This window comes from Chelonoidis abingdonii, chromosome 18 (assembly GCF_003597395.2).
Source record: "Chelonoidis abingdonii isolate Lonesome George chromosome 18, CheloAbing_2.0, whole genome shotgun sequence".
In the NCBI taxonomy this organism is placed as follows: Eukaryota; Metazoa; Chordata; order Testudines; family Testudinidae; genus Chelonoidis; species Chelonoidis abingdonii.
In genome coordinates, this window is record NC_133786.1 from 3,091,047 (window position 1) to 3,104,424 (window position 13,378).

Here is a 13,378-nt window from a genome sequence, read left to right on the forward strand (position 1 = left end):
AATTAAATTAATAGGCAGCAGATTTAAAACAAACGTACAGTAGTACTTCAGACATTGTAAAGCCAACATGTGGAATTTGTTGCCTTGTTGTGAAGGCCAAATTACACTGGTGTTCAAAAAAGAATTGGATAAGTTGGAGGTTAGGTCCATCAATGGCTATTAGCCAAGAGGGTCTGGAATGCAGCCCGATGCTCTGGGTGCCCCTAGCTGCTGACTGCCAGAAGCTGGGAGTGGACAACGAGGGATGGATCCACTTGATTGCCTGTTCTATTCATTTCTTTTGAACCACCTGGCATTGGTCATCATCAGAAGAAAGGCTGTTGGGTTAGATGGACCCAATATGGCGATTCTTATGTTCTAATTTTACAGCATTAGCAGTTCTGCATTATTTTATACGAAATGTTTGAACTGTGTGATAGCTTGACTACTTGTAAAGCTACTAGCTAACAGTTAAATTGCATGTCTGCAGTTTCCACTGTAACTGTTGCATGGCTTTGTCATGATCGCACACAGTAACTTTTTTTTGGTTTTGCTATGTACCAAACAGTGTCTCTGCTTTCTTTTTGGAAATAAGACAATAAGGTAAGCTTTCCAGTTGGAATGGTTAGAGCAGAGGCTGGACAAATTTGTCTTAAAATGTAGAAATGACTGACACTTCTCTAAAACTTGTATATTATTAAATTGTACAGTGTGTTAAACTCTTCTCTGCAATGTTAGCAACGCTGTTCTAAAGCATGAGAATTTGTGAAACTGACTAAGAACAGGAGTATTTGTGGCACCTTAGACTAACAAATTTATCACACACACACACACCATGAAACAATGGGTGTTACCATACACACTCTAACTCGAGTGATCAGTTAAGGTGAGCTATTACCAGCAGGGGGGGGAGAAACTTTTTGTAGTGGTAATCAAAATTGTCCATTTGCAGCAGTTGAAAAGAAGTTGTGAGGAACAGTAGGGGGAAAATAAACATGGGGATATAGTTTTACTTTCTGTAATGACCCATCCACTCCCAGTCTTTATTCAAGCCTAATTTAATGGTGTCCATTTTGCAAATTAATTCCAATTCAGCAGTCTCTCATTGGAGTCTGTTTTTGAAGGGTTTTTTTGTAGTAATATTGCAACTTTTAGGTCTGTAATCGAGTGACCGGGGAGATTGAAGTGTTCTCCGACTGGTTTTTTAATATTATAATTCTTGACGTCTGATTTTAATGACCACTACAAAATATTTTTTCCTCTCCTGCTGGTAATAGCTCACCTTAACTGATTACTCATTAGTGTGTGTATGGTAACACCCATTGTTTCACGGTGTGTGTGTGTGTGTGTGTGTATTTTCCACTGCATGCATCCGATGAAGTGGGCTATAGTCCACGAAAACTTAGGCTCAAATTTGTTAGTCTCTAAGGTGCCACAAGTACTCCTGGTTTTTTTGCGGATACAGACTAACATGGCTGCTACTCTGAAACTGACTAGAAACACAAATGAGATTAATTAGTGTTATTTGCGTGGTCCAAAATGAGATTGCACAAAACAAACTACATAAATAGAAAACTAGAGAATTTTATTCTTAATCTTGTATTAGGAATAGCCAATGTTCTTAAACTATATGATAGAACACTGGGGCCCTGAGTCCGCAAGGTACTTAGGCACATGCTTAATTTAAGCAGGAGTAATTCCATTGAAATCATTGGACTTAACCACATGTTTAAAGAGAGGCACATACTTAAGTACTTTGCTGAATCAGGGCATAGGTCAAACCTTTTTTTAAAAAATGGGTGAAATAGGGTCCTTGGGCCACTTACTTAGTACCTATGTTTAGGAGCCTAATTCTTGGCCCTAGCCTCTCTTCCATTCCGTCGGTCGGCTTAAAGTACCCAGGGAAGGAAGGGAGCAAAGCCAGTGTGGTATACTCCTTCCCCCCCTGGCTTAGAGAAGATCTGTGTCTACTCTGCTCCTCTGGGATAGCCCTGATTTTAGGGAAGTGAGACTGGAGGATGTTCCCCTGCAGACTCCGGAGGTTGAGCTTGAGCTTGAATTTCAGGTAGCTGTTAGTTCTATGACTGCTTTTATCAGAGACAGGTGGGACAGGGTAGGCATCCAGCAGTAGCATACTTCCATGGCCAAAGGCAGCTGTAAGAGTAGCGTGGAGGAGCTGATTCTTTGCTCTGCAGATCTAGAGGGCTGTGCCATACCTATGCACTTCTCCTTTTAGGGAAGCTTGGGAGGGGGAAACTCCACAGGGTGTACCTTGTGTGGTGTCCTAAGGCCTTTATACCCCTTCTACAGTGAAAGGACACACCGTAACTCATGGGATGGGGTTTTTCCCTGACATTGGCCCTTTTGAAGTGGAAGAAATCAGTGCAGCTAGCGAGGGGTAACTTTCCAGGAGACTTGTCGCTGAACCATAGAACGCATACATTGGAATTAATATGGCACTTTCTGGGCACTGGTGGTTCTGACTAAGCCTTTGTGGCTGCACACGTACATACATAAAAACACCATTCCCATCAACCGCCTGTAGAAGCAAGGAAAATGGTACATTGCTTCCACCCTGTTCTGTGAATTAACGGAATAGCTCCACTTTGGGCACTGTGTTCCAGTAGAGGGACCTGGTGCATAGGTTTAATATATATTCTCTCTTCACAAAGCCGGTTGTGTAAATACACGACTCGTCACACTGACTCGGCTGCGTCTCTTGACTTAAGAACATAAGAATGGCCATACTGGGTCAGACCAAAGGTCCATCTAGCCCAGTATCCTGTCTTCCAACAGTGCCAGGTGCCCCAGAAGGAATGAATAGAACAGGATCAAATGATCTATCCCCTGTCACCCACACCCAGCTTCTGGCAAACATTGATGGACCCATACTCCATGAACTTATCTAGTTCTTTTTTGAACCGTTATAGTCAGCCTTGACAACATCCTCTGGCAAGGAGTTCCACAGGTTGACTGTGTGTTGTGTGGAAAAAATACGTCCTTTTATTTGTTTTTAAACCTGCTGCCTATTAATTTCATTTGGTGACACCTAGTTCTTATGTTATGAGAAGGAGTAAATAACACTTATTTACTTTCTCCAGACCAGTCATGATTTTATAGACCTGTATCCTATCCCCCCCCTTAGCCATCTCTTTTTCCAAGCTGAAAAGTCCCAGTCTTATTAATCTCTGCAGCTGTTCCATACTCCTAATCATTTTTGTTGCCCTTTCTCTAAACCTTTTCCAATTCCAATATATCTTTTTTTGAGATGTGGTGACCACATTTGCATGTAGTATTCAAGATGTGGGCGTACCATGGATTTATATAGAGACAATATTATTGTCTAGCCTTTTCTTAACAATTCCCAACTTTGTTTGTTTGCTTTTTTGACTCCTGCTGCATATTCAGTGGATGTTTTCAGAGAACTATCCATAAGGACTCCAAGCTCTTTCTTAAGTGGTAACAGCTAATTTAGACCTTCTTTTGATATGTTAAGATTTCAAACAGTAAATGTCTCCAAGCTCTTTTATAGAGGTGGGAAGTAAGGAACAGAAGTGAAGTGGCTTGTCCTAGGTTAACAGCAAGTTAACATCTGTGATAGAATTCAGGAGTCCTCCCATAGTCCCTTGCCCTGGCCATAAGGCATTCTCTGTCTCTTCCAAACGTAGCTTTGACAGTTGGGCCTATAATATCTTTACCCCAAGCTGTACTGCAGTTATGGCGTAGCGTGCTTGTGCTTCTCTTGCTAGACCAGCATAGTGCCTAGGACTGGCTTCCTAAATTTTTTTTGCAGTACCTGCAACAGGATCACAGGGTAGGAAATACACATGTGATCATGCAGAGTTAGTTTTCTGCTCTGTTTGGAACCCTGTATGTGAGTCTGACATGCAATGAGACCCTTTTTTTAGTTAATACAGGCCCAACTATCGTAAGAATTGGAACTTGTTAACTCCATGACCTACTGTCTCAGAATAAAATGAAGTGGGGAAATATTTAAGAACTTGTTCTGCTATTTTTATTCACTTGTGAGACAAAGATAAAGAGTTTTGAAAGATGTTGTCTCCTTCACTGAAACAGCTGAGCTAGCCTCTGCTGCTTGGAATCTGATTTGTACAGAAATGGTTTGTTTAAAACTCCCACCAAGTGTTGAATCACCACTCATTTGAATCATGTAAGATTTCAGCAAGACAAAGAAAGCCGTTCCACCATCAGTGGTCGGTGTCCTAGCAGCAGCCATGCAGTTGGGAATTCCAGCTCTACTGGTAACTTGCTGCATGGCCTTGGGAAAGTTACTGAACTCCTATCTGTCACCGAGTTGCCTACCTCACCGGCTGTTCAGAGGGTTAATTCCCAGTTATAAAGTGGTTGGGGAAGCAGTTGCAGTGTAGCGCACTTTTCTCTGTTTTGACTGCACATATGATCGCTATTACAGTATCTGAAATTCACAAGTAGTTGGTACATCACAGCCTTTTAAACTGAATGATACCTATTTATAACTTCCCTATTGGTTTTAAGATCTCAAGTCAGACTGAGATGCTGGATATAATCGTAGAAACCCCGAGTTAGAAGGAACCGCTGCTGAGCCATCGAAGCCTCAGGGAGATGTTAAACCTTAGATGTCAAAATAGTTTCCATCATCCTTGTAGCTTTTGGAGGGCTTGGGTTGGTGATTGTGTCCTTGGCAATCCTTGCTGCTTCTCTGAAGCTTCTCTTTACCTTTCACTCCCCTAAGTGAAGTCATGCCTGTGCCTGCTAGCACTGGCCTGTTACAAGAGATGGTTTTTTCACCGGGATTCTCAGTCTCCGTTTGAATTCATCTGAAATTAGTTTATTAATCAACTTGTATAATACTATTTTACAGGAGACTTTATTCTAAGCTGTCTCTTCCACTGTTCAACTGAAAGTTACAAGTTCTGGTTTATCGGGTTTTGAACAGAAGTGTTTCTCTAAGAGAACATTGAGGCTGTCAGCTGCCTTTTAACAAATAAATGTATAAATGCTGCTGCCAGCATAACTCTGTACTCAGACTGCAATGTACTTACTAAGACAGCCAATTATAATGTCACCTTGTCTGTCTTGTCCCTAGAAGATGATGAACTTACAGTCCCAAATGTCTAAAGTGAAAGTTTGAGATGGCATATTCCAAGCTGTAAATGACACAGTGCTGCTCAGCATCTCTGAGGCTTGGAATCTGAAGAACCAACAGCAAAGCCATATATAGAAGGCTGTCTTTCCACCTTTATCCATTGAAAAAGTACAGGCTTGTATGCTATAGTCTTTCATGTGTAAATATAAATGTGTATCTTGTATAAATACATATGCACTTTTATAGTTTTCCCATCTTTATCCTCCTGTTTCGTGCTGCTAACCATGAGCAGTTCCAGGTACTCCCCCAGACTCTTTAAGAAACCACCATTAACAGTGCTTCTAGCTTGAGAATGGAGCACTAGCGTAACAGGTGGTGTTAGCAAACGGCTGGCTGAGTCAGAACTCTGCTCCTGTGGTTTTTCAGCAGGTTCTTTCCTTGGCTTTCTAGTAATTCAGCTGCACTTAATAAAATGTTGATTAAAAAACAGTACAGAAATTATAGTGCGTTTATAGTGTAATTGCTCTTGATGTGTGTCTCAGATGCACCGAATGTTAATGACCTAAAGCCGCTGCTGTGCTGGCTATTAAGTGCTCTGTGAAATGAGTGACCTCAGACTACTCTTAACAGAGCTGTTGCATTATTAAATCCTCCACCAAAATTGCATCAACCCCCCCCTTTGCTCACAGTCTTGCCAAAGCTTGAATGGAGCTGGGAATACGCTACCTTCTCACCTGGAACTGGCCCACGTAGGTCAGGGGTGAGTAATGTGGGAAAGTGCCACTCCCGTTCCCTGGAGTGTGAATTAATGCTTGACCTCCGTGGCTATCAGCCAGGCACCATTCACTATTTCTAAAAGCGCAAGGGGCAGTATCACCTCTTGCACCCACTCCCAGCTTACATCCCCTGTGGAAAGAGTCCTGGCTGACCTGTGCAGCTTTAAGGCTTACATTTACAAATGCTTACTATGAAATCAGTGAACAGTCGGTATATAATTGTCAAAAGGCAAATGTTTTTCCTGTGCATAACCAGAGCATTGCAACTACTTGAGACCTTCAGTAGAGGCGCGTGCTTTGTAAGACATTCAATGAGTGCCTATCCGAGGCTCCAGTTTAGGTTAAAAGTCCGTGTCCTGCTTTTACCTAATGGAGTTAGTTCTCCAACACCCTCTAGCAAAATAAGGGAAGTCTGTGTCCTCATTGCCATGTCATCACTCCCACCAGTGCAAAGTGCCATAAATGCATTTGCTTTGCATTGTTGTAAATGACACAAGGTGTAGGCCAATGCTGAATTGTGCTCCCACTATCCTTCATCTTGGCCATCGTGCTACCCCTCCAGCCTGACACCCATCCTGTGCCCAAATGTCTGTAGAAAAAGATGGCCTCTGTAGTTCAGGCAGACGTTGGCAAATCTGGGCTCTGGTGGTGCAGAAGAGGAGAATTCCAGAGCCGCAAGGTTCCATGGAGATCCTCTTCCTCTTGGTTGTAGAAGAGGGGCTGTAGCTCAAGCACCTCTGCTGAGTCACCTGTGGCAGTGTGCCATTGGGTGAAAAGGGGGCTTCAAGTAACCTAGGCCAAGTTGTCTGCGGTTTGTGGAGTAATGCTCTCTTGGCCTGGAGGCCTACTTAATACACAGGCGGCTGCTTGTCGCCTTCATTTCAACTGCAAAGCGATCTTGAAACAGCCCCAAATTACAAATGTTACGAGACTCTGATCTTGTGGGGAGCGTAGCCTTCAGTGGGGTGATCTCCATCCTGGAGAAGCCAATAATAAATGATTGCGGAGCTGGCCCAGGCTCAGAGTAAAGAGCCTGGGCCAGCTCCACAATTGGTGTAAATTGGCATGGTACCACTGTTTTCACTGGAGCTATGCTGTGCTTTCTGCCAGCTGTACTCTAACCCTGAATTTCCATGCCAGCTGCCTTGGTGGACGGATGGTCTGCATATCTGGTATTTTCCTTTTTCAACAGAATATTTATGAAGCTTTCAGGGAGGCAGCAGTAGCTCTTTAAATCCTGAAGTCTGTGGAGATACATGAGGAAGAATCTGCAAAATAAATGAGTTTTCTGGGTTTTTTTTGTAACTAGTGGCCAAAGGTGGAAAATGGCAACGTTTTAAAATATATTGCCAGAAGAAATGATTGATCAAGGACTCTGCCTTCTCCTTTGGAGAGCTCTCCTGAGCCAGGATAGCCCTTTTCCACTGCTGAAATACCAGTTTCAGCTATAGAAACATTATTGATCTGCAGCCAGAAAACACATCCTAGTCCTGTTAGTCTATGCAATATGGAATGTCGGTAGTCAGAGACAGCCTGTGTGAGGACGGAGTACAGATCATGTTACTAGGTGTACACACTGGGTTTGAAATTCAAAACCAAGTGGTTAGCAAGTTGTGTTTAAATTCTCATTTGTTTTAAATGAAAAAGTATGATTGCATAACGCAGGTCCAAAGAACTGCCTAAGGCGAGGATTTAGGTTCCCCCCCATGTCCCCTTACTCTGTCTATTGTAGTATCTGGATGCCTCACAGTTTTCAGTGTCTTTATACAGAAATGCTATTTCTCCCATTTTATAGATGTGGAGCTGAGGCTGTCTCATTTCATCATAGCTCTTCCACCACCCAAGCTGGTACAGGAAATCTGTAGCAGAGGGGGAACTGAACCCAGAGCTGCTAGAGGGTAGCCTAGTGCTCTAGCCACTGGCCTGTTAAGCCTCTCCCTTGCTAATTCCTCTCCATGACACTTCACAGCATCAGGCTGGCTTTTCCAGAGTTGATGCTGCTTCTGTCTGACACACAGGCATAGTTTCATAGAATATTAGGGTTGGAAGAGACCTCAGGAGGTCATCCAGTCCAACCCCCCGCTCAAAGCAGGACCAACACCAACTAAATCATCCAGCCAGGGCTTTGTCAAGCTGGGTCTTAAAAATCTCTAAGGATGAAGATTCCACCACCTCCCTACGTAACCCATTCCAGTGCTTCACCACCCTCCTAGTGAAATAGTGTTTCCTAATATCCAACCTACACCTCCCCCTCCCTGCAACTTGAGACCATTGCTCCTTGTTCTGTCATCTGCCACCACTGAACAGCCTAGTTCCAGCCTCTTTGGAACCCCCTTTCAGGTAGTTGAAGGCTGCTATCAAATCCCTCCTCACTCTTCTTCTTCTTCTGCAGACTAAATAACCCAAGTTGCCTCAGCCTCTCTTTGTAAGTCATGTGCCCCAGCCCCCCAATCATTTTCGTTGCCCTTCGCTGGACTCTCCAATTTGTCCACATCCCTTCTGTAGTGGGGGGACCAAAACTGGATGCAATACTCCAGGTGTAGCCTCGCCAGTGTCAAATAGAGGGGAATAATCACTTCCCTCGATCTGCTGGCAATGTTCCTACTAATACAGCCCAATATGTCGTTGGCCTTCTAGACAACAAGGGCACACTGCTGACTTATATCCAGCTTCTTGTCCATTGTAATCCACAGGTCCGTTTCTGCAGAACTGATGCTTAGCCAGTTGGTCTAAGTTTTGTTTTGTTTTGTTTTGTTTTTTCTTATCAGACTTTACTTTCTCCTTCCATTGTTCTGTTCGGTCTCCTTCCCTTCTAATGCTACATTTCTTTCCTTCATTTCTTATTGTCTCGCCTTTCTCTGCACTTGTTTCCAAGAGGTCCCTTCCCCTTATCCTCAGGCCCGTAGTAACTAAGGGACACGTGTGCAAGGCCTGCACACCAGAATGCATTGCTGCAGTGCCTCCCTTCTCCATAGGAGGTGGGACAGAGATTCTGTGCTTTCTAGGAGAAGGGAGAGCACTCATGGGCCCTCCAGAAAGAGCGTTTATTCTCTGCAAGTTTGAAGAGTCAGAAGAGGATTTCTCCATGGTGGCAGAGAAAGGAGATGGCCACTGGATCCAAAACTCTCTCTTCTGCTTGTGCCCTACTGTAGGGGACCAAGTACAAATTCACTACAGGTGATAAAAGCATGAGAAGAGTTAAAATGGCATGTGTTTTGCAAATGGGATTTAGCGGACTGAGATGGATTTCTCAATTACCGAAAGAGCTGTAACACCTGCTTGTGGCTCTGATACGTTGTTAGCTTGTTCTTTACTCCTGAGACAGAGTGCCATGAGTGCCTTTCTCATCATCCTGTGTGAAGCTGCTCACGCTTGCATCAGATGTGTGCAGATAGACTTGGCCAATTAGTTATAAAAGTACAAATTCTCTTATTGGTATTTGCTTTGACATTGTTAGCAAACAGGGTGGATTGATTTTAATCAAATTGATTTAAATCACCAGTTGTAACCATGATTTTGATCAGTAAGCAGGAAACATTGATTTTAATCATGTTTTGCATTTGTATTTTGTAGTTTTTCTACAGAAAGGTTGATAACCATTAAAACATGACTTCCAACTAAATATAGTCTTTACGCTAATTGGTGTTTCTTTTTACTAACCAGGAGGACACGCTATATCTATATACATATTTGTTTAAGCAATTATAATTTAACTTGCATTGATTAGATGGTTAACTTTTATTATTTTAGAGGATGGTGAACGATGCATTTGTTTAATAGTCTCTCTCAAATTGCAAGTAATCTATTTGGAAATTCAAAATCAATCCAAAGAAACTGCATTTAAAATTACCTTAAGTGTGCTGGAAACACAAGAGAGTTTATAAAAGTGTTTCAAAACATTATTTTTATTTAAAACTAACATTAATTGAACAAAGGAGTTATCTGTAGCTAAATGAACTGTTTACTTTCAAGATTTTAGTACTAGTAGAGCTTGTCTTCTCACATCTAACTTTTGTGTGGGAGAGGAAGAGGAAAACTAGCTATCCTGCTTTTACAAGTTCCAACTGGTTTCTTAAATGAATGAAGTAGTCATTGAATTGAACTAGCTGAATAAACTGAAATGAAGATGTCATATTTAAATCATTTACATTAAATAAATAAACTTGAAAATTGGTAGCAAACATGTACTAAGAGTCAAACCACTGGACCAGAGTTTGTTGAAGCATTAAAGCAGCTTTTTACAAAGCAGTAGCTTCTGCAGAGCAGAGAGAATATTTTCTTCATTTCAGCTTATTCAGCTAGTTCAGTTCAGTTCATTCAATGTCAGGAAACCAACTGGGAGTTGCAAAAGTAGAAAGACATTTGTTCTTTTTAAACATGATTAATAGAAAAAAATCAAAGTACAGTCACTGAGAAGTAAGAACCTAAGATAATAGGAAAGACAATGTATTTATGGTAAAACAGTCATTTAAACTTATTATTTTTTTAAATTCTGGTTGCTTGGAATATTCTCAAGCTTTCCATTTTGGCTGAAATGTCCCACATGCTTAGTCTTGGCCCAGAAGTAAATGCTCTTTGGAACGCTTGTGCAAAATTCATTGTCACTTTTTTTAAATTATGGGAGCATGAAAAAAAATCTTTTGGTTTAAGAAAAAGTTGTTTGCTTTTATAAGCTGAAATCAAATTGTTGAAACTTCACAATTCCATACTTATGAACCTCACTGAAGAAGTTGCAAGGCTAAGTTTGGGGAAAGCTTAATGTTTAAGGTTACAGTGTTTCAAATTACATAGCTGAGCGTGCACAAATAAGTATCGTAGTATTGAGTGCGTAGCTCCCGGTCCATAGCAGCACAGGAACGTTTGCTCAAAAGCACTGTTAGTCAGTGAAGTTAAACTGTTTTGTTCTTGCACTGCCTATTTGCATTGTCATCACGAGAATATGATTAGGGGGTGGAGGTGATGAAGTTTTGTGCAAAGGTGGAACTTGAAATACATCAGTGAGGGAAAAGCACTCTTTTCTTTCTGATTTAACTGCCGTTCAGCTTTTGCAGAAAATTATGCTTGTCAGCAGAGAATCTAGTTGTTGTTTTTTAAATAGTTCTGGTGTTTTGTTTGTTGGCTTGTGTGTTTTGGTTTGTGTTTTGGCGGAAAGGGAAGACACATTAAATGATAAAAATTTGCTGCAATGTTAAGATTGAATAAATACAAAAGTAATAACATTCATACTGCAACATTGACTTGGCCTCTCTGCACAGAATGTGTATATTATGTGTCATGGGGCTACATTTTAAAAGGTATTTAGATGCCTATCTCCCACTGTTCCCGCCACCCCGCAATAGATTCCAAGGCCCGCTGGGGCAATTATGATCATCTAATCTGAGCTCCTGTATGACACATGCCAGAGAACTTTCCTCAAATAATTAATAGAATCATAGAATATCTGGGTTGGAAGGGACCTCAGGAGGTCACGTAGTCCAACCCCCTGCTCAAAGCAGGACCAATCCTAGAGCAGATCTTAAAGAAGATGATTTCAGTGGGAGTTAAGTGTCTAACTGAAGAAAGAGTCTTCTAGAACACATGTATGTTGTGTGTAATATGTCTAGGTTAAATGTTCCTGTAGGCTTCTGAATTTTAGGAAACTAAATGCCCATTCTTCTTGTTGTATTAACATAGAATAATACTTATCTGCTTCACGAAGTCCTTGAAGACATTTCTAAAGCATTTTGAAAGAGTTAAATGCTAATGATGAATTCTATAAATTAGGGTTAACTGTGACACTTTTGGTGGCCACCTTTTCTCAGTTGGCCAGCAGTTTCTCAGATAGCTGCTCTTGCTTTGGTTAATGTTTTCTGAAAGTTGATGTGCTCTTTCAAACTTAAGAAAAACTTTAAAAAAAAAATCTCCAATTTGAGCTGAACTCCATCTTATGGTTTACATGTGTGTTAATTTTTTCTAGGAAGCAAGACGTCATGCAGAACATTGTGCAAATCTTGGAATCCGTCCAGTTAAAATGGGAGCTGTTTCAGAGCTGGACAGACTTCTCCAGGCTACATCTTTCTAACAAACTAGCCATTTTTGGCATTGGTTATAACACACGCTGGAAGGAGGATATTCGCTACCACTACGCAGAGATCAGTTCCCAGGTGCCTCTTGGCAAACGGCTTAGGGAATATTTCAATTCAGAGAAGCCAGAGGGCAGAATCATCATGACACGAGTACAGAAAATGAACTGGAAAAACGTTTACTATAAATTCCTAGAGATTACTATTAGCGAAGCAAGATGCCTGGAGCTGCATATGGAAATTGACTGGATACCTATAGCTCATTCTAAGCCAACGGGAGGAAATGTTGTTCAGTATTTATTACCAGGGGGGATTCCCAAAAGCCCTGGCCTGTATGCCATTGGTTATGAAGATTGCCAGGAGAAACCCCACTCGCCTCATGCAGACCGCCGAGGCCCAGATCCTGGGAAGGAGACTCAGGGGGAGGTAGATGTCCCTTCACCGCAGGCCTCTCTCAGAGTGGAGATGGAGTCTGCCAGAATTATCTATTGTTACCTTGGCATTGCTGAGGTTAGAACTCTCCAGCAGTGCTTGTTTTTACATTTTCAGGCCAACACCAAAACCTTCAGCAAAGAGTGGGTTGGAATCAATGGGTTTTTATCTCAGAACTGCATCGTAGAACCAGGGGTGTCGCCTAAATCCATCTACATCAAATTTGTGGAAGTGGAGAGGGATTTTCTTTCTGCTGGCTCTTTGGTAGAGTGCCTGGAAAAAGCCATTGGATACCCATTGAAGTTTAACAACTGAATCTCATCCTTCATAAGGATTAGGGTTCCTGCCTCCTTTCCATGTTGCTAGCAGACGCTTACGGATCCTGTCTGTTCACAGTGGGGCAAGTAAGACTTTCAGAATGAAAATGAACTTCAGAGTGAAAGATGCTTGCAAATCATTCGAAACAACTTGTCCTGAGCAAGTAAAATAGACAGCTGACTTGCTTGGCAGGTCAGCTGGTTTTATAGAGAAGGAGAGCCTTGTAAAAATGACTGTTGGTACATTCCACATTGGACAGAGCTTATTCTTTGCATTTCATATGAAAAGCTGTTTTTTCCACAATGTTTCATTTTTACACATCTGTCTCTATATAAAGTGTTATTACTGATCTGAATAAATAAGCAATAGATAATGGCAAGTTAAACCTTGGGTCACATTAAATGAGACTGTTTTTCAATGCCACCCTTAGCTACTCTTGTATATAATTTAGAGTTTCACTTTTTTCACCCATCAAGTGTTTTACTATTTCCGACCAGTGTTGCCTGCAAAGACTCTTGTTTCTGTGATGTATCCCACTTGACTAGTATTGTTGCCATATCAGCTTTTATTTTATTTTATTTTTTTTTTACCATTAAAGTAATTCCTGGCCTTTTTGAGTTCTCGTTAGCCTCTTTGTGGCAGTGAGAATAACCTGACAGCCGGGAAACATTTTGTCAAACCATGCTTATCAATACAATCAAAGCTGTGAGAATTTGGGGGGGGGG

At 41.6% G+C, this 13,378-nt stretch overlaps 1 protein-coding gene across 1 annotated transcript in view; it reads left to right on the forward strand.

The window, feature by feature from the left end:
• MSANTD2 (Myb/SANT DNA binding domain containing 2) overlaps window positions 1–13,365 on the forward strand; it is a 33,435-nt gene extending 20,070 nt beyond the window's left edge. Inside the window, 1 exon segment of the mRNA XM_032769991.2 lies at window positions 11,798–13,365. Coding sequence (XP_032625882.1) covers window positions 11,798–12,650 — 853 coding nt within the window. The 3' untranslated portion in view covers window positions 12,651–13,365.
• The last annotated feature ends 13 nt before the right edge of the window (window positions 13,366–13,378 follow it).